The sequence below is a fragment of the Dunckerocampus dactyliophorus genome, chromosome 10 (assembly GCF_027744805.1).
Source record: "Dunckerocampus dactyliophorus isolate RoL2022-P2 chromosome 10, RoL_Ddac_1.1, whole genome shotgun sequence".
Taxonomy (NCBI): Eukaryota; Metazoa; Chordata; class Actinopteri; order Syngnathiformes; family Syngnathidae; genus Dunckerocampus; species Dunckerocampus dactyliophorus.
This window is the reverse complement of record NC_072828.1, coordinates 6263169-6285279: the sequence shown is the minus strand read 5'-3', so window position 1 is coordinate 6285279 and position 22111 is coordinate 6263169. Positions and strand designations below refer to the sequence as shown.

The following is a 22111-nucleotide window of genomic DNA, read 5'->3' as shown; positions in this document are numbered from 1 at the left end:
GGTGTGGAATCAGTGTTAGACATTGCGAATGACAATGCTGAAGAAAACTGAAATGTTGTGAGAAAGTATGAATGTAGAATGTAGTAGTAGTTTGGAAGCTGAAGAGCCGAAGTGAAGCTGGACTGAAATGCTGTGGAAATGTGCTGAACTGTACAATGAATTTGGAATGGTTCAAATTATTTTATGAATGTTGAAGTAGTAGATTTTGGCCATTTTACCAACAGAATGACTGAGCTTTCACACCAGGAGGGGGCTAGAAATTATCTATTCATTTTCAGTGAGGTAAAGTCTCACAGACACGATAGAATTACAGTAAATGTCCTATGGCACACGTGTCCCGTGTGAGTTGGTTATTTTTATGTTGGAAGTGTTTGAATGGGATGAAAAATGAGGAAGTAGTTGATGGCCAAAGAATGGGGCACTTAGCATGATAGTGCTTAGTTTGTATATAATTTTATGGCTACGAAAATGGCTAAAAGCTAAATGATAGTGTTAGCATGCCAACATGTTAACAGTTAGCATGTTAAGTGTCTATGCAATTGATGTTTCACCAGTTGGGGGCGCTAAATAAATTGCCCATTCATTTTCAATAGGACAATTTTCACAGAAAATATTAAATTACAGTAAATGTGGGAATTTCCTGTGGGAAAGTCCTGCTTGTCCAACTAAGCAACATTGAGACTTCCTCCTCCCAATTAGCCTGTCTCTCCCTCCCTGAGGACCAGTGAGGACCTTGTGTAGTGTTTGTATGGTCACAAATACTGTAGCAAATGCTGGTACTTTTCTCTATTGTACATCAGCCGTACAAATCCAAGTCATATAAATGCCTTTTTTCCCCCGCATCTGTCACTTTTTCTAATTTTGTCGTCCCCCCTCTGCTTGTCACAGGTGTGATGACAGAGCATCACGTGGCCTCTTGTTGAAAGGGCAAAACAGCGTAAAACGACTCTATTTTATAACGCAAGCACCAGGAAGTGGCTGGCTGGTGTAACTTTGACTTAAACGCCACCGCTCGTGCCTCTTGATTGTTTAAGCTTTGCTGCGCGGCGCAGACACGCTGCCGCAGCGCCGCCGGCACCCGTTGACCTTAAGGTCGATCCGGCAGCAGGTTCTGAGTTTTGACAGGGGCAGCCGACTGCGGGGAGAAGAGCGTGCCTGGGGGGGGAGGAGGGGGTGCGCAATGTGTTCCGTCAAAGTTTGTTAGTCAAATAACGTGCACGCTATCACCCCTTTGTCTTTGATAAACACACCCAAGCAATGACACTAACCTACCTCTTGACAACGCTAAGAGGCTCGCTGTCCACCGCTGTCATCGCAAATTACCCGTCCCCTCCCCCGCCTCTCATTGATGACATCGTGGTACTGTAAGCGACTGGTGGTGCAGCAAGGGGCGGGTCACAGGTGCATGCCATTACAGAATGCTGTAAGAGCCTGAAAGAAAATGAGAAAACAAACTTTTTCCACAATCGCTAACAACAACACTCGTTGCATCAGTGAGTAATACGTCCTATTCTCTATGAGGGCGTTGCATCATGCAACATATTTTTTTACCATTATATAACTAAATAAGTAAGTGCAGCTACTTTCTCTCCTCCATTTTTTTGTACTGTTTTGCCAAAAAATGCTTTTTGTTATTATATTAGCTTAGCTCTAGAACACAGGTGTCAAACTCAGCGGCCGGATTCCGCCATATCATTTTATGTGGGGCACGAAAGCCTGAAAATAATGCTTGTCAACAAGACACTTATTTTATTTTATTATTTTAATATTATTTTTTAAAATATGTGAAGATATATATATATATTTTTTTTTCTTTTTTAATAGTAATATTTTTTATTCTATTTATTATTTATTATAATATTGTAAAAATGTTAATATTTTTTTACTTATTTAAATATTCATCCATCCATTTTCTGTGCCGCTTATCCTCATTAGGGTCGCGGGGGTATGCTGGAGCCTATCCCAGCTGACGGGCAACAGGCGGGGTACACCCTGGACTGGTGGCCAGCCAATGGCAGGGCACATACAGACAAACAACCATTCACACTCACATTTTGTCTTCAAAAGACGGTTGAATTGTGAGGACAAGCAGCTGGTGTGCAAGTGTGTAGTGCAGGGATGTCCAAAGTGCGGCCTGGGGGCCATTTGCGGCGTGTGGCTGTCTTTTATTGTCCCATGGCACATTCTAAAAATATTATTTAGCAAGAAAACTAAAAATAAAAAAGAGTGAAAATGAAAAAAGTTATAATCCAACAAGAAACAAAATCGTGATGAGAATGAATTCAAAATACTACGGGAATAAAGTTACACTATTACGAAAAGAACATTTACAAGAAGAAAATTTAAATAGTAAATTTAAAATAGAAAATAAAATAAAAAAAACAGCAGAAATGGAAGAAACAGTTGTAGTTTTACTTTTTATTAAGAGAAACAAATGGCCAACGTGTGGCCCGGCATGCAGTTTGCCGTGTTTAGGCCAGCTTTTGCAGGTGTGTGTTGAACGGGAATTGTTTATACAACATTCAGATAAAAGTGTTTGACTTCTTTCCGTAGTTTTAGTCATGATGCTTACACGGACGGACGGGCCAAGATTGCAAAGCCTCGGCGTTGTGTTGAGTTGCAAGTCAAAAAAGTTTTTTCTCAGGTCTTAGATGCATCTAAAAAGATGCAGAGCCTCTTCTCTCTCACTTTGGGGGTTTTCCTAAAGCTTGGTTTAAAAAAAAAAAAAAAAAAAATCCTCCACCCTTGTGATTTGAAATGCAAAGTTAACAGTTTTAGCGGAGCCCCCCAAGGCTGGTATAGTCGTTCCTAATCTTTTCTAATGTGTCAAAAGGCTTTCTTGAGAGTCTCTGTGAAATTTCACGCTGAAGTTGTTTGCAAAGTCGCTCCGAATTAGAGTGGAGGCTGAGGGTTAACTTTAGTGAAGGGCTGAGGGAAAACTTTGGGCAAAGTGCACGTTTTCTGTTTGTGTGTGTGTGTGTGTGTGTGTGTGTGTGTGTGTGTGTGTGTGTGTGTGTGTGCGCGCACGCCATGGTAGCTGAGCAACACACTGTGTGCACCGAGGCTGTGTCATCACCACTCAAAGCAACATTACCGACACGTACGCTATGAATCACACTCTAATATATTGTTAAACCTCTCTAATCACTAATGTGCTCCTTTAACAACTGCCCAGTCATCGCAATCTCCTCTTTTTAGCTCAGTTTATTCATTAACAAAGTCAACTACTTGAAAATATGAATCAATAATTACACAATTACCGTAATTTACGGTGTAGGAGCCGCTACTTTTTTCTTAAACTTTGAACCCTGCGCCTTATACAGCGGTGCGGGTAATTTACGACCAGGTTCTAATCTTGTGACATCGCCTTTACTTCAGAACTACTAATAATCGTTTAAATACTGTGCTGAGTCAGTGAGGAAATGGTAGCTCTTTGTTTAGCAGGAGCCAATGACGAGCTACAATATAAGTAGCCTCACAAAACATTTCATTGGTTATTCCTGCCGGGGAGCTGCAATGTTGCCTCCGTCCACCAGAGGGAGCCAGAGGAGTCCAGAGGGAGGCTGACATCATTGCAGCGCCCCGGCGGGAATAACCAATGAAATGCTTTGCTGGGACTAAATGCATAATGGGAAACAAATAATATATATATATGTATATTTTTTAAACTTGTATTGGTACTATATTTTTTAGGTACCTTTTGTGTGTTGTGTGATGATTTTAGCATTCTTTGTAAGATGACACCATGAGTCAGACTGTTATATTGACTAATGACCTGCTTTTTCCATTTGGGCTGACAAGCTCGTCGTGCGTTTTTTCATAGCTCATGATTGACTCCTGTCAAATAAAGAGCTAACTGGTCCTCAGACGCCACAAAATGCCATTTTATGACGTGGACACGTGCGGCTTATAATGTACAAATCTGTTTTCCTCTCTAAATTTAGTGGGTGCATCTTAAACACTGGTGGGTCTGGTGTGAATTCCTCTTCATTAATAAAGTATCGATGAGGGCTACAGCTGTTGATTATTTTAATAATCAAGTAATCTATCGCAGGTGTGAATGAAAGAATGCAAGGGCCACTTTCCAAATATTTCAACTTTCTTGTTAAATAATCTTTGTATTTATTTTTTATATATTATGACTTTATTCCCATTTTTACTTTATTTCCATATTACATTTTTTCTCCGAACTTAATTTTCCAAAGATTACAAATTGAGTTCCTTTTCTTTAAAAGAATAACTTATTTTTTAAAATTAATAATTTCCCTCTACGCTACTAAATTACCTCATAATATTACAAGTTTATTCTTGTAAAATTGCAATTGTTTTTCATTAGAATACGACTTTTTTTGTCTTACTGTTTTGACTTTATTCACGTAACATTAGAACTTTTTCTGCAACTTATTTTCCAAGAATGACAACTTTATTTATTTGGTTTCTCATAATATTCCGACATTACTCTCATAAAATTACAACTTTTGTCATTGGATTCAAACTTTTTTTTGTTAATATTTTGACTTTATTTTTGTAAAATTACTACAGATTTGCTGCTGTTTTTTTTTTTTTTAAGTTATCCTGTTCAATTATATTTTTAGAATGTGCCATGGACCATAAAAAAATAAAAATAAATAAATAAAAAAACACCCCTGCTTTACAGTAATGCCTCGCCACTTTGCGCTTTGAATTCCGCAGCTTTCCTCTACCACAGTTTTTCAAAAATATATTAATTAATAAATCATGTTGTTTCGTTGTTGAATAGTAAAAATATATCCATATTTGAGCTTTTTTTTTTTTTTTTTTGCTTAAATGAAGCGTTTTTAAGCACAAAAATGGCTAAATGAAGTAAAGCACAAATATAAGGCATTCAGAAGACTCATTCAAAGACGTTGCGGTGATATGTAGTATTCTACACCGGTCACTAGGTGTCAGTAATGTTACTGTAATGTTGGGTGAGACACACAAGCACCAGACTTGATCGGTGGAACAGCAGACTTTTATTCCAGGTTTGAATGATCTCACAACAATTTAATTTATCTAATTAATCCCTAACATAGGCACTTTTTGTCCATTCCAACAGAACACATTTACAGCGACACACAGGTATATTAACCTTATTCATGTTTTATCTTCTCTTAATATATACTATGTTGGGTAATAGGAGTGTAAAGGTGACTATAGGGGTGTTATTTCATGTCTGGAGGGCTCTAATAAAGTTTTTTAAAAGTGTATTTAGAAGGTTGTAAACAGGTTTTCTATGCTCTAACTACAAACATATTCGATTTATAAATAAGGAATCCTACTTTGCGGAAATTCACTTATCACGGTTGTCTCTGGAACCAATCAACCATAATAAACGAGGAATTACCGTACCACACAACAGGTTGCGTTTCCTGTTTTGAAACATTTTGTCCTCTTTGTCATCACCGGTGCCCTTCTGTGGCATCGTGTCACCAATAAAGCCAAAGAAAAAGCAAAACGCACATCTGCAGTAGGTCATGTCAGGAGATTGCGTTGTTGGACTTGTTTTGGTGTAGAGGTGTATTTGTTAAAAAAAAACCCTTCAGGGGTCCAGTATTGCAGTACTTTGTTTAGAAACAGAGAGGCAGAAGGGAGGACATATTGTGTTTTTTCAGGGGTTAAGGAGAAGAAAGGATGTGTTACACGCTATCTACAGTCTCAAAAGTGCTTTGTGCCGACACTTGATAGTGAGGAGGTATTGTGTGATCTGTGTGTTAAAATGTGCTAAAATAAAAATGTCTTCCACTCTGCAGACAGATTAGATTAGTTTCATCAGCCTCGGACAGGATGACTGAATTCAACCCCTACACTCCCCCACCCCTCACCACCACACACACACACACACACACACACACACACACACACACACACACACACTGTAATTTCTACCATGACAGTGTAATGATTTGGTGGGGGACAATTTGCATTTCCAGTGATGTGCTAACTAAATGCTACTGTAGGTTCTGAGGCCTTTAAGATAAATTAATAATCTGCAGTATTTAAAAGGCATGAAACATTTAAATTAAGTAATTTCTCTTCCTAAAGGGCACAGTGGAGAATTCAGTGCATACTTATGCACAGACACTTTTTTTTTTTTTAAAGTAAGCATCAGCGCTAATCAGTGAGACAAAATCCGAGTGAAAGAGCCTGTTCTGGTTTCTGGCGCTTTTAATGGTTCTTCACAGGAAAAGTTCATGTCCGTACAGTCAGTATCTACCAAAAGTGAATACGCTATCACATTTCAGCAGCCATTTTTATGACAGTATGACTTGTCAAAGGACAACACTAGAAAACTAGAAAAAAGTGTAATTCTGGGAGAAATTGCATGTGAATGTTGCAATAGCTACACTCGTTGTCGAATTCTGCGCCCTGACGAGCTGACGCCAGACCGAAATGCTGTAGCAACACCTAGCATGGTAGCACATGCTAACATGCTAAGTGTCTATGTAAGGTAATGCCTGAGAAAATGGCTAAAATGTTAGCATGTTAACAATACTAGCATGCCAACAGGAAATAACACCGAAAATGGAAATGCTGTCCATGTAAATTTATACCTTTTGAAAATAGTAAAAAAGCTAACATGCTACTGTTACCATTCTAGTGATGCTCACATGCTACCTGTCAGGATGCGTGATAGCAGTCTTCATGTAAGTTTATACCTAGAAAAATGTCTTAAATGCTAACATGCTGTTATTAGCATGCTAACACCTAAAATGAAAATTGTCAGTGCCTCTGTAAATTTTTACCACTGAAAATAGTAAAAAATAAATAAATAAAAAAAAAAATCTAACATGCTACTGTTAACACTCCAGTGATATCATGATAGCACTTAGTCTTTATATAAGTTTATATCTTAACATGTTAATGTTAGTATGCAAGCAATGTTAACATGCTAACTCTGAGCATGCACACGCATGAAAACTTCAAAACACTCAATGTAATATATACCTTTGAAAACAGCAAAAAAAGCTAACATTATACTGTTCACATTTTGGCAGTGTTAATATACGAGCTGTTAGCATGCTTACACTTAGCATGATAGCGCTTTGGCTTTATGTAAGCTTATTCTTAGGAAAATGCTCAAATGCTAACATGCTGGCTAATTGTTTACATGCTTACTCCTAACATGACAACACTGGGTGTCAGTGTAAGTTTATACCATTTAGAAAATAGCAAAAAATGCTAATATGATAATATTACCAATGCTAACTTGAGAGCGGTGATTCTCAGCTGGTGGGTCAGGACCCAAAAGTGGGTGGCAGGTCAATTTTGGGTGGGTCGCAGACAGCCAGTCTAAAATTAGATGAAAATAGTAATATAATAATATTGTGACATCTTTGCTCTGTTCTAAGTGAAAAATTGACTTTTGTGGTCTTATTTACAGTAATTTGTGTGAGACCATGTGAGGAGCCCTGCTTTCAAGTAGTCCGTGTACAGCTTGTCATAGTGTCTATTTACTATCAACACCGTCATTGTCGTCTAAATAGCTGGCGACACCAGCGGGCTGAAGTCAAGCGTGGTGCGCTCGAGTGATGCCGGCACTGGGGATCTGCGGTTCACTGAGGAGAAAGAAGAATTCCTACATGTGCTGTGACATTGTGAAGCAGTTAAAGGAAGAGCCGGTTGTTTTAGCTCGGCTCCCTAACAAGAGCCAGTGAAGGTTGGTCATCCACAAGGATGCAGGCGTTGTTTATGACGTTGGCTCAAGCCTCAAACAATGCAACACATCAAAACCATGGCCATCATTTAGAAGACGTCTCACCAAAGGAAGTTGCAAAGGCCTTAAAGACTACGTGTCTTTGTTCTTCTTGTGCTGCAAGTTTTGTAATTGATTTTTTTTTTTTGGCTTTAGGCGCTAACCTAATAAGGCCATCCAAGGTTAATGATAGACCCTTTTTAGACTGGCTGCATGTCTGACACCGATACGTGGCGCTGGTGGAAAAACAATTATGACTGACACGACTCGGGGCACAAGCCCCCGACATCTGATTGAAATGTTATCCACTCCGACTTGCCCTGTGCAGCGGGCGCAGCCGCCAGAGCTTGCAGAGGCTTGTGCCGCTCCGCTCGACGCTTCCCAGGAACACAGAGTGTCGCAAATCTCCGTGATTGAATGTTTTTCCCGCCCGAGCAGCTGGAGTCAGCACAAGTGTCGTGCTGTTTCCAACCATCTATCCCCCCCCCTCTCCCTCCTTCTGCTCTATTAGCACTACATTGGGGGGGTATCTGCTGTCAAGGTGGTCTTGTAATGGACCCTGGTGAGGACGGAGGGCTGACTCATTTGTGTGATGATACCTTACAATGCAGGGGTGTCCAATCTTTTCCAGCAAGGGCCACAGTAAAAAATGAAAGGATGCCAGGGCCACTTTGATGTTTTCTAAAGCAACAGTACATACAGGTACAGGTATGTCAAGAAAAACAATGCATCTCAGCTTTGTGATATCAGTGAACGTCTGTTATTAGTATCAACTTCAATCTTTGCTTTTTTCCTCTCCATTTTTACTGGCATTTTAAACATTTTCCCAATATTTCAACTGTCTTCTGAAATAATTTTCGCAAATTTTCTTCTTGTTTTCTCAAGACTTTATTCCCATAATATTTAGACTTTTTTTCCCCAAACACATTTTTAAAAAATTGCAACTTTTTGTTTTGTTTCTCATCATATTACGGCTCTAAAAAAAAAAAAAACAACCCAAAAAACATATTTTTTCAACTCTGTTACTAAAATGATTTTTCCTCATAATATTACGAGTTTAATCTTGTAAATTAGCTTTTTTGTCCTCATTAGAGTACAACTTTTTTTCTCTTAATATTTGTACTTCATTCTGGTAAGATTAAAGCTGTTTTTTCATGTCAGCTTTTAAATTTTTTTATTTTCCAACTATTTCAACTTTCTTCTTGCAAATTTTCTTCTCGATGGTATAACTTTTTCTACAACTTAATTTTCCAAAAATGCTGTTGCTTTTTTGTTTACAAAATGTTTTGTCATAATATTAAATCTTAAAAGTATTTCTTTAATGTTTCTACTTTATGCTACGCTACTAAAATCATGTTATTTTTTTTGTCATAATGTTATAACATTATTCTTGTAGAATTACAACTTTTTCTCATTAGATTACATTTTTTTTCTGACTTTATTTTTTTAAAGTTACTGCAGATTTGTCGTTGTTTTTTTTTTATTTTTAAATTATATTTTATGAACGTGCTGCGGGCCAAATAAAAAAAAAAAAATCCTGGGCCGTGAAGAAGAAAATAAAAAGTGTTTTTTTTTTTTTCCTCACAGTGCTCCGTGGTGCCCACAGGACTGCACGGGGGAGGGAGTGGCGTACTGCCGTAGTTTGTAAATACACAGGACCTGTTGGAAAATGTGCTTTGTGCCAATAGATGGTAATCGCATGAGGCGTGGATGTTGAGAGTGGCGTGGGAACTTTATCTCAGCCATGGGAAGGATGTACATTTTGGGACACTTTCAGCACGAGACACCCTTATCAAAGGCGGCCGACTACAGGGTGATGAAGCCTGAGCCTGTGTCCCATGCCCAATCATGAGTACGAGTCAAAGTAGTGCCTGGAAGGTGGAGGGAGATGTGGGGGGCGGCGCAATGAGCTGGGCAGTAAGGTACCGACCTGGGACCAAAAAACTGCCCCGCCCACCGGGTCGTTGCTCAGCCTCCCCCCTTGCACCCACTCCCCACCCTTAGCTAAGGGCAGGAAGGAAGAGGGTGGGTTTAAAACAAAGAGAAGTTAACCGCTATATGGGCCGTGCTTTAGGTAACATTGGAACAAGCGTAAAAAGAAGTTAACTGCTACACTGGCAATGTTTTAGGTAACATTTTAACACTCAAGCATTAAATGAAGTTGTTTAATGCTCCTAGTAACTCGGAAAAAGTGTAAAAAGAAGTTAACCACCGAGGTAAGATCTCTTCCCTTAATTGTTGAATGTGCACCAGGTGCGTTAGACTGTGTTGTTGAGCCAGAGTGAACAGATGGCACCAAATATGTTTGTGGCGGGCCGCCTGAGAGGATGGCTCCTTTAACGTTTCATGTAAAAGCCCGCTTTTTAAACAAATCCTGTTTTTCAGTGTCGCTGTGGTGTATTCAATGGCAGAAAAAATTCCGTTTTTTACAGGCGATGTCGGCAAAAAGGGACATCCTCTGAGGTAGCAAGAGAGGCGGGCGCTGTGTATGGGTGTGGATAATGACACTCCTTTCTTTCTCTCTGTTGGTGTACATTGTGGTTGCCTACTGGTCATGTGTCCTGTCCCCTCGGAAAAGGAAAAGTCATTTTCTATGAACCAGAAAGTCGACTGCTTAGGAACACACAAAACAACGACACTGGTCATTTCTGTGTGTTTTGAGTTGCGTTGTGTTTGTGTGCCCAAAATAAAGGATGTTGATTGAGGTCTGCTGCCTCCTTCTCGTCAGGGCGCATGCTGCTGATTGCACAAGCGTTTGCCACAATGTCTTTGGGCAAATATTGTTTTTTGTCGACTGATTAGGATGTTGTCAACCATTTTAGCCAGAAAAAAACATCCATTTCTTGTTTCTGTTTTCCAGCCCAGTGGATCTTCCACGCTGTCCACCCCTAGCGCTCCAGTGACCGGCTACAAGCGCATGGTCATCCCCACTCAGCCACCTCTGACCGCCACAAAGAAGTCAACGCCCAAACCTCAGGCCCTCGGAGGAGGCGGCTCGTCCACACTGCCAGCCAAGCTTCAAAGCCACGCGGCGCCTCAGCCGGTCGCCGCTTCCTACGCCACCGCCTCCACGCCCAGCCAGCCCACCTTCAATGTCCAGGTGAGGTCGGCCCAACCCAGTCCCCAGCATCAGGCGCCTGGCGGGCAGCACTTTGGCCCGCAGCATCCAGTCCGCAGCCCCGCCCAGGTGCAGTACATGCCGGCCCAGCCCAAAGGACCGGACTTCGCCTACGGACCGCCGCAGCCCGGCTTCTCCCCGATGACTCAGGGTGGCTATCAGGAGCAGCAGTACCCATCAGGCCACCAAACGGGTGTCCAGGGTTTCAGGAGAACCGAACCGGCCCAACCATACCAACCACCAGGACCTAAAAAGACCTACATCACCGATGTGCCACAGAGCCTGACCCCCTATACTTCTGGACCAACTATTCCACCAAAGGTGAGAACCCAAGCAGCAGCTCTTATATACAGTAACTATATGAGAAAGTCCATTTCTGCTTCTATGGTTATCAACACACTTCTTTAGCATTGCTTTAGCCCGTCTTTAGCACTGCCAGTGCCCATCTGTGGTGGCATCACACAAAAAAAACCTAGTCTCACACAAGTTGTCTTTGACTTTTGATCTGCTCACCTGCTTTTTGATTGTCTTTTCATTCATGCAAAAACGTGTGTTTTTGTTTTGTGCGTGTGTGTGTGCTGCAAGTGGGGGAGGTGCTTCTCCTCTTTCATTGCGATGCATAGAATAAACTGTTGTTTTAACCTTTATGAATTTTTGAAAGATCACGTCTGTTGGGAGCTCGGCGCCATCGGATTCCATTTGTCTCAGAAAAAGGCAGCTCCTGCTCCAAAGCATTTATCTCGGCTTCGTCGCAGGATTTCTTTCTTGTTTGTTTTGGGTGGCATGCAAAGACAAAAAGATTAGTCGACTTGATAACGCTTCTCACTTCAGGCTGAGACGTTACTCCTCTCTGCACACAGAGATGCCGTAAAAGTGTGGCGTCTGTGAACGATTAAGTGTAAAGCAGCGCCTGTCGGAGAGCGACAACATAGCGGGTGTGTCGGGTGTTCAACTTCACAACCGTGTTTGGGCTTTCCGCTATTTCTTTTTTCTATTCGCAATTAACTTACAGGTCCTTAGTTTAAATGCAAGTTCCTACGCCAGCGATGGAAGTCGAATTTTAGACAGTATAAGCAGGAACTACCTAAATGATAGCTAAATGAACTGCTGGGTCACTCACACTGTATACAGGACGCATGAATGACATAAACAGCCATCAAAAGATTAAATACAAGAATTAAAGCAGCGTTACAAGGGAGTAGAGAGGCTTATTGGCAGGAGGAAGTCTCACCGTTGCTTAGTTATTACTGTCTATTTCATAGGAGCAGATCCTTTCACTTGTTCAAAGATAAAATCTTTCCTCATTTGAGCGTCTTGGACCAAGCATGCAGCCAGTGTTGATGGCGTTTCTCCACTTTGTGAGCATTTCACCATGTCTACCATAGATTCCGGACTATTGAGCGCACCTGAGTATAAGCCGCACCCACCAAATTTAAAGAGAAAAAACATTTTGTACATATATAGGCCGCACTTGTCTATAAGCCACAGGCGTCCATGTTAAAACATGGGATATTTACGCAGGAAGACAACTATAAACCTTGCAATCCTACCTACACTTGGTGAGACTTGAGACACTTCAAAACATGTGATATTAGCTTCTAATGCTAAAATGCAGTACTTTCTGTTTCAGCACTCAAGCATCTCAAAGCATCGTGGGAACTGTAGTGCTTTTAGGCATAAATAAGCAGCATCATTGTTTAATGCCTCAGGTTGCCTCAGGTTTCAAAGCGTGTGAAAACGTAACGGCTTATAGTACGGCAATTACAGTCATTTCGCTTTTCACTTTCACTTTCCTTTTCTTTGACGCTTGGGAAGACATCATTGAGGAAAAAAAGGTTAACGTAAAAGATAGGGTTGTTTCTTCCCAGCAGAGCAGTTCATTGGCCAATTGCTGGCGTGGCCTGCCGGGCCAAAGAAGGAGCTGCTCAGCTGCTCTGCTGGGAAGAAATGCATTATGAGAGGAGTTAAAATAGCTTTTTTTCATTTTAAACTCATATTGGTACTTGTCTTGTATATTTCTTAGCTACCTTTTGAGTGTTAAGTTGCTGTGTGATAATTTTAGCCTTCTATCTAAAATGATATTTCCGATGGTTTGACAAGTTCGACGTGAGTTCCATTATAGCTTGTGATTGGTTCCTGCCGAAGAAAGAGCTACTGTTTCCTCACTGACTCTCGAGCGGCACAGCATTTAAACGATTAGTAGTACTTCTGAAGTATGGGCGATGTCACGAGATTAGAACATGGTCATAAATTAGCCGAACTGCCTTGTAAAACAGATTAAAAGTTTAAGAAAAAAGTAGTGGTTTATACACCGGAAATTACGGTAGTTCTCCTTTTCTTCTAGCTTCTTTACAATGTATGGTCGTGCGTATGTAACCACAAAACATAACATGAAACGCATTCCTACTGATTCCTGCATTTTACGATGTCTAATTTCACTTTGCACTTTCACTTTCCTTTTCTTTGACGCACTGCAGTCAGAAGAGTCTGCCTCACGCTTGGGAGGCATCATGAACACAAAAATGTTAACTGTAAAGAACGTTATGTGCACGTTGTCCTTCCTATTGATTTATACATAACCATGAAACGTCGTAATACGAGGGTTGCCTATATTGCACTTATAATGTCTACTTTTAATCAATGAATTCTTCAGTTTAAACACCTTTTGGAAAGTAAAAATCTCTTTGCAATCAGCAAAACCTTCGAATTTGAGGCCCTAGCAATAAAAAAGGTTGTCAGAATGAATGACTTGTCGCAGGCCTTGCAGGGATCCTGACAACAGACCTTTTTATAGTACACGCCGTGTCTGAGAAGAATTCCAAAAGGCTGTGATTGGGCTGCAAAACGAGGGGGAAGGCGATGCCATGGAGACGACTATTCTAATCCGAGTGCATCTCTGGAAAGTACGAGGCCCCCGAGTTTGCTCCCGTTCAAGGCTGGCGGTGCCGCTCGCACATACAAAGCGGGGCCGGACTCCGCTGGGAGCGGCTCATCAAGGACTGTACTTTGCTAAACATAAACGAGCTCCAACGTAGAAAATAAGTCTAATTATGTTTGTTCAAAACAAAAATCTACATATTGCTTGAAAGCTCGCTGCAGTCCCAGTGTGGCGCCTCCTTCACCAAAACAAAAGGTGACGTTTAGCGGATTTGTTTGCCTTTGATTCCAGATAAAAGCAAATTAGTGCATGTGTGCTGTCTATATATATAACCATGATCGTCCCCTTTTACTTCCACTGAGGAGCTTACTTCTAGTGTGTAGTCATTACCTCTGCCAAGGAGGTTTGGTTTCATTGTCATTCTTTTCAAAGTAAGTCAAAACTGTGTAGAAAATAACAACACTGCGATGTCTGAGTGCTCTTTTTTTTATTTTTTATTTTACTTTTTTTTAGTAAATGCTCCAGTTGACACTTCTATTCAGTTATCTTAGGGCTATTGTGAGTCCCCTTTAGTTGTCGGGTGTGTGGTCTAGAAAAGCAAAAGAATGTCTTTTTTTTTTTTAAGTAATGAAATTATCAGCTTTCTGCTTGTGTTGCTGCTGTGTTGTGCAATACAGGCGGTGTTCAGTTTTTCACGTTTCTTTGGTTACGATACACTCCCATAAATTGCTTAAAAATGTAGTTTTGACCAATTTGGTGCATAGTTACTACGTAGTCAAGTGGCGCATAGCTACGCTGAGGAACACTCTCCCTCGACCTGCTGCCCATAATCATGTCTTCCAAGCGCAAGGCACACTCCCCTTGATAGCTGTGCGTCAAACAAAAGGAAAGCCACCACCATGGGAGTGAAACCAGGTGTCGGAAAATGCTCAGAAAGTGTCGATACTGATTGGTGTAGGCTGTATCCTGTAACCCAAGCCGCTCGACCACTGCAACAATCATCAAGGATGAAGATGGTATCCTTGAACAATGATAAATTGCGTCACCTCGTTCTTGTATTTCGTCTTTTCACGACGGTATTTTATATACCCCCAACTTACACTAAAAATCGACTTACGTAGGAACTCTGAACTGAACTAAACTGAGGGCCTAGTGTGTACTTGTTCATGAATGCAGCCAAAGTCAGCTACGTTTGCCTTTCCGCTCTCTCATGCACTCTAAATCATTATTGAAGTTAGAAAAATAACTTGTTATATACGATGACTTGTATATAACAATGACCTGGTGTCATGACTGGTTGACGACCTTCATAAATGGTGTTAAATGTGGAGCTTGAAGAGCGACTTAGTGGCTTCCGATTGATGAGAAGGCGCCCCCATTGGCTGATTAGTGATTGGGGGCATCCTCTCAGTGGGAGGTCTTTCCTGCATTGAAGGCGTCAGCGCGTATTCATAGAAGGTCAGTGTCGTGACAGGTTCAACATGAAGTCGTCTTGTTCCAATTAGCTAACACACACACATACACACACACACACGTCAGCCCGAGCCTCGTTGTGTTAGTCACTCACATAAAATATAAAAGTACCCCCCAAATCCTCCAGTGTTTGCTTTTTATTGGGCCGTAAAATAAATGAGCAGATTTTTATGCTTAACAACCAATTTCCATGAATCCCTCCCGCCTATTCCCGAAATGGGAAGGAAGCTAAGCTGGATGATGACTCGTGTTTTTGCTGATCTTGACTGACGTTTGACTGCGGCGCCGGCGGATTATTTTCCAAACACTCAATCCCGGCAAGCGGTTAATGTCCCCCAGAAGGTCAGCCATGTTTGCAGATGTCAAACATGGCCGTCTGACATTTCTCCGCCGTCTCGTACTGCCCCGGTGCGTCTCCAAAGGCGTAACCACGGTTACGTTTAACCTGATGGGATTGCTTGGACACCTTATCTTACGTGAGCTGACGTGGGACAATATGGTTTGACTTTTTAGGTATATTTGATCCAGAAAATGTTGATTTAACTCCAGAATTGTAAGTATTTTGGGCTGTTACACTGCAACTTTTAACCGTGCAAGTGTAAAAAGAAGTTGAACTGAGTTTTGAAACTGAGTTTTGGAAGTATACTTTTTCCTGAAAATTTTGGTTGAACTTCAAATTGTACATATTTTGGGGAAGCGCTAAACTGTCACCAGTTTAAACGATATAATGTTTCAGATTACATCTTAATGATACTAATAGCACCGTGCAAGTGTATAAAGAAGTTAGCCACTACATTGAAAACATAAAAATCATTTTACGTCCGTCATTGGAAACCGCAAAAAGCCAAATAAAAAGCAAAACATGGTGGTTTATGTCTTAGATGGTTGCTGCCACTGCACATAGTGTTCAGTGTAATATTTGAACTCCAAGTTTTGTTTGACTTTTGAGGCTTTTTTTTTTACCAGAAAATGTTGGTTGAACTCCAAATTATACGTAATTTGGGGCGTTGCACTTTAGAGCTGGAAATGGTCCCCATTATGAACGTTATTTTTAAAATAACATTTTAACAAGCATTACCGTGCAAGTGTAAAAAGAAGTTAGGCGCTATTTTTGGTAAAGCATGAAAATGATTTTCCCTCCATCACTGGAGACCACAAAAAGCAGAATACAACGCAAAACATGCTTGTTCGTTTCTTAGATGGTCACTACTACTGCACGTGGCATTATGCATAATGTTTGAGCTCCAAGTTTTGGTTGACTTTTGAGGCATTTTTTCCCAGAAAATGCTGGTTGAACTCCAAATTGTCTGTATTTTGGGGTGGTCCACTTTAGCTCTGCAAACTGTCACCATTATAAACTACCGTATATCGTCTGCTAAGTAACATTTTGTAACATTTACAATGACCATCCAAGTGTAAAAAGAAGTTAGGCACTATTTATGGCACAGCATGAACATTTTGACTTTTGAGGTATATTTTTTCGCAAAAACTACACATTGTGTGCGTTTTGGGCAGTTGCACTGTCAAGCATTATAAGGTATATTATGCTTCAAGTAACATTTTAACAGTGATTACCATGCAAGTGTAATAAGAAGTCAACCACTGATTACAGTCCAACATGGAAGCAAAACAAATGTGTTTCTCCTCCATACAGCAAAGCAGCCAAACGCTAAATGAAAATGTTTTGGTGCATGAGCTACTGCATGGTTGTCCTCCATGTGAAGCGAGTGTGTGCGAGCACACTTGATTGGTCAGCGGTCAGCCTCGGTGGACCACGACTGTTTGTCACACGAGCCCTCGTAAATAACGGTCCCGGCCCGCCACCTTCTTCACCAGCGCGGCGGCTAAATAACCGCCCCGATCGATACCTGTCACGGAGGAACCGTCGCCAGTGGAGAAACGCCTCTGCTGTTTGTGTGAAGCAAAGACGTGTTCATCACATAGACTGTTTAGCTCTGCAAGCGTTCTCATGGTGATGTTATACCCTGTGTATGCTCATTATATACGTTACTGCTTATAATACTGAAGAGAAAGTTGCTCAGGGGCTGCTGGTGCAATCGGTGAGGACGAGAACCATGACAGCAGTTCTGCAGAAACAGCGGCCCCTGCTGGCTAATTGTAAACTGCTGCGCTCCCTCGGGACCATCAACTTTTGTCCACTCTTAGGACATAGTGGTTCCATGGAATGTGAGACGGTTTATTTAGCTTAAAAGTGGGATTGTGCACTTACTGTCCACTTTATTAGGTACACATGACAATAAGATCCAATAGAAAGGCCCAGACAAGCATTATATTTGTTAAAAATATTTTATAAATACACTAATAAATCTATATTTTTTTAAGTTTTAAATTCCAAAAATATGTTTTAATTGTAATAAAACACACAGTATAAGAAACATTACAAAAATAAAGATAGTACTTGTAGTACATGTTTGTACAATATATTATTAGCGTATATTGTATTATTTGTAAGTAATAAAATTAGGTACAAAATAAGAAGAAAAGATACTAAAAATATAATATTTTTTATATAACACATTTCAATATTTTATACTGTAAATTCCAATATCCAAGGATATTTCTATAATAAAACCCACAACAAAAATGAATCAAAAATTTAAGGCAGTCATTAAAAAAAATGTACTGTATTTTTATGTCATATTTTTCTTTAGTAGTATTTTTAACATGGTATACAAAACCAAGGCATCCTTATTTGATTTATTTTTAAATAAATGCAATATTTCATTATTGACTACACTTTACTAGTAAATATTTCTACTAAATGAAATAAAGCCGACAAAAAAATGTATGCAATAATAAATATATTTTTTATATCTATAATATGAATTACATGAAATATTAACATTTTATTTGATACATTCCAAAAATATTTTCTAATTATTTTATTATAATAATACAACACAATACAAAAATGAATCAAATATAACAACAGTATTTTAAATATAAATTAAACATGTTAATACATTTTTATCAAAAAAGGATAAAAAACATTTTAAAAACTCCCTTTAAATAAATGTAATATTTCTGTTTTTATTGAACACATTTTACTAATACATATTTATTAATAAAGCACAAAAATGTATACAAATAATTAAGGCAGATTTTTAATGTATACTATGAAATGTGTCTAATATTTTAGTTTTTGAATACATTCTACCATTACGTATTTTATTGTACAATAAAACAAAGAGTAATAAATAATTGTATACATTAAAGTAGTACAATTAATGTTTTCATTTTTGACTAAATTTGACTACAAGCTGTTTGTAATTAATCAACACGTACCAAAAATGAATAAAGATAACAAAAGCGGATAATGCGATTATTAAAATATGTAATACTTGTCATAATTCACATTTCTTTGGCAAATCTTACCAAAACATATTTTTAATTCTCTCACTTCAAAGCATATATAATACATAATAATGTAATATATTTCAATAAAGGATTGTGTATTGGCTGGTGTGCCTAATGAAGTGGGAGATACTGTATCCTGTATTGAAAGTACTGAAGAAAGGTGCACCAATCCTCGTTATTGCTTAAATGTAAATCAAGTCCACCTGCATGCACGTCGATGCTGCGGCCATCGACGCTGCAGTAAAGAATCTCCATTCCAGCAATCCGTACAGTCATTTGTTGTCATGTTGTTTGCCCCCCCCCCACCCCCCGCCCCCCGCCCCCAACATTGCTCGTGGCACCCCTCTCTGCACTCACAGATTTTCAAATATCTGTTTGCAGGGGGATGTGTCAGTTCCAAACACATGACCTACTTTTTACACACGCACAATCTTCCAAACGTGGAAAGCCCCTCCACATACATTACATGTCTGCACGTGAACACGTCCGTTATGCCTTATGCTTAATTTTTCATTATCATACGCAGCTGCTCCACACTTGACTGCTATGTTTTATTTTCTTCTTCTTCTTCTTCGTCTTGCAGCCCGCAGCATTTAATTGGAGCTGAAAGAGAATGACCTATTTTGTTTGTAGAAAACGTACACTTATCTGCTCCTCCTCAGAAGGTGGCCTTGGGCTTCCTTCGCAGCAGCCTCGTACGTCGTGGGAACGCACCGCCAACCTGTTTAACGCCGCGCATTCATCAAAAGCGCCAACAGGAAGCCACGTATGCTATGCTACGGCTCTTTTTCGCGTTGTTAGCGGTTTGCATTCTTTTTGTGGCATGATATTATTCTAAAAATGATGGACTTCATCTGCTTTTTTTGTAACATTTTTAAGTGTAACTATGAGTTAAAAAGCGTTAAAATGAATAACGAGTGCTACTTCAGCCTGGGAGGCGGGTCTCTTCACATGCAGACTAAACTTATCTCTACTGTGAACTCATTGTAGGCCGAGCCATATTGTGCTGAGCAGCCAGGACGGAGACGCGTGTTTCCGTTTCCGTGCCCGTCATCACAGTTTTGTGTGGCTTTACGCAAAACGTTTGCAAAACAAAGCAAAAAGTAGGGCTTGGTTGGCCATATGGAGTCCAATAAATCCACTCAAAAGTCACGCCTACTAATGCACACATTGAACAGAATCTTTAATGGCAGAGGTTTGAATCGAGACACACGCTATAGTCCACGCACATACACACACGCACACCAAGTGGAAGTGAGTGAAAGGATAGTGTGACTGATCCAAGCAATCCTCTCATTGTTTTGGTGAAACCGAGTCGCCTAAGCTGCTGTAATCACTCGTTTAGTGTCGCAACGACAGCAAATGCTTTTATTTTTTTTTTAAGTCATTCCAATCCAATAAAACATTCCCCAGTCCCAACGCAACGTCCATTTGAAGCTCTTGTTTTTTCCTATGTGCGTTATTCTAATAAGACGTTTGCCTCTGAAAGCATCTTGCCAATAATTCCATTGTGAGGCCGACAGATAAAAAAGCAAGCAAACAAAAAAAAGGCAGGACAGCGGGAACAAGCTGATGGTCTAAAACCAAACAAACAAAAACAAACGATTAAAGCTGCAGCTCCTTTGACATGAAAGAGGGTTTTGTCTTGTAAAGTCCATCATGGTTTCATCTGCTGCTAGCGTCGGCAATTAGGTCCCATTCGTCGTACGGCATTTTGGTTTTATGTTGCAACCTTTCCAGGTAGGACATTTTGTATTACGGTTTAGTTTTAGTGTTGCTATGTTTTGCGTTACAGCATTTTGTGTTACGTCATTTTGTGTTACGCTGATTTGTGGTTACGTTTTGTCTTACGTCGTTTCGTGTTACATGTCTTGTTACGCCATGTTGCGATACGACGTTTTCGGGTTGCAACGTTTCATGTTACGCCGCTCTGTGGTTCCAACATTTTGTGGTTACATTTTGTGTAACGAAGTGTTGTGGTTCAGACATTTTGTGGTTACATTTTCTGTTACAAGGTGTTGTGTTGCGACATTTCGTGTTACTCCGATTTGTGGTTACGTTTTGTTTGACATCGTTTCGTGTTACATGTCTTGTTACGCCATGTTGCGTTACGTTTTAGGGTTGCAACGTTTCATGTTATGAAGCTCTGTGGTTCCGACATTTTGTGGTTACATTTTGTGTTGCAAGGTGTTGTGTTGCGCCATTTCGTGTTACTCCGATGTGTTGTTACGTTTCATTTTTTGTTGTTGCTTGTTACATGTCTTGTTACGCCATGTTGCGATACGACGTTTTAGGGTTGCAACGTTTCATGTTACGACGCTCTGTGGTTCCAACATTTTGTGGTTACATTTTGTGTAAAGAAGTGTTGTGGTTCAGACATTTTGTAGTTATATTTTGTGTAACAACGTGTTGTGGTTGAGACATTTTGTGGTTACATTTTGTGTTACAAGGTGTTGTGTTGCGCCATTTCGTGTTACTCCGATTTGTGGTTACGCTTTGTTTTACGTCGTTTTGTATTACGTCTTGTTACGCCATGTTGTGTTACGACGTTATAGGGTTGCAACGTTTCATGATACGAAGCTCTGTGGTTCCGACATTTTGTGGTTACATTTTCTGTTACAAGGTGTTGTGTTGCGACATTTCGTGTTATGCTGTTTTGTGGTTACTTTGTGTCTCATGGCGTTTGTGTTATGTGTTGTTACGCCATTTTGTGTTCCAACGTTTTGTTGTTCCAACATTTCATGTTACGCCACTTTGTGCTTACGATGTTTTTTATTTACATTACTTGTTACGGCGTTTTCTTTTGCGACGTTTTGTGTTAGGACATTCTAGTGTTGGGGCGTTTCATGTTGCGATGTTTTGTGGTGACATTTCGTGTTGTGCCGTTTTGTGTTGCGGTGTCTCGTGTTACACCATTTTGTGGTTACGTTTTGTGTTTCGTTTTCCTTGTTTTTAAAACGTTGCAGAGTTTTGTGGTTACGTTATGTGTTGTGACGTTTCGTGTTGCAGCATTTCATGTTAAGCTGTTTTGTAGTTAAGTTTCATGTTTTCATGGTTTCAGCGTTTTGTGTTGCAATGTTTTGTACTAACGTTTCCGGTTACATCAGTTCGTGTTATGTTTATGTATTATGTTTATGTATTATGTAACTGTATGGTTACAGTTTCATGTTATGTGTTGCATCATTTTATGTTGCAGCATTTTGTTTTTACACTTTTTTTTTTTTGGTTATGTTTTGTGGTTACATTTCACATTAAGGTGTTCTGTATTGCGACATTTCATGGTAACATAAAGTACAGGCCAAAAGTTTGGACATACCTTCTCATTCAAGGCATTTTCTTTATTTTTGTGACTACAAGTATTTGCATTGTAGATTCTCAAAACTATGTGGAATTATGTACTTAAAAAAGCAGTGTGAAATAACTGTAAATATGTCTTCTATTTTAGATTCCTCAAAGTAGCCATCCTTTGCTTTTTTGATAGCGCTGCAAAGCCTTGGTGTTCTCTCAATGAGCTTCATGAGGTAATCACCTGAAATGGTTTTCACATCAC

General features: G+C 39.9%; 1 protein-coding gene across 2 annotated transcripts in view; it reads left to right on the top strand.

The window, feature by feature from the left end:
• Positions 1 to 22111, top strand: part of lpp (LIM domain containing preferred translocation partner in lipoma) — a 219919-nt gene that overhangs the window by 123170 nt on the left and 74638 nt on the right. For both annotated transcript variants that reach the window (XM_054788847.1, XM_054788845.1), the window contains exon 6: positions 10575 to 11153. In XM_054788847.1, the coding sequence (XP_054644822.1) occupies positions 10575 to 11153 (579 nt within the window). The remainder of the gene's footprint in view (positions 1 to 10574; positions 11154 to 22111) is intronic.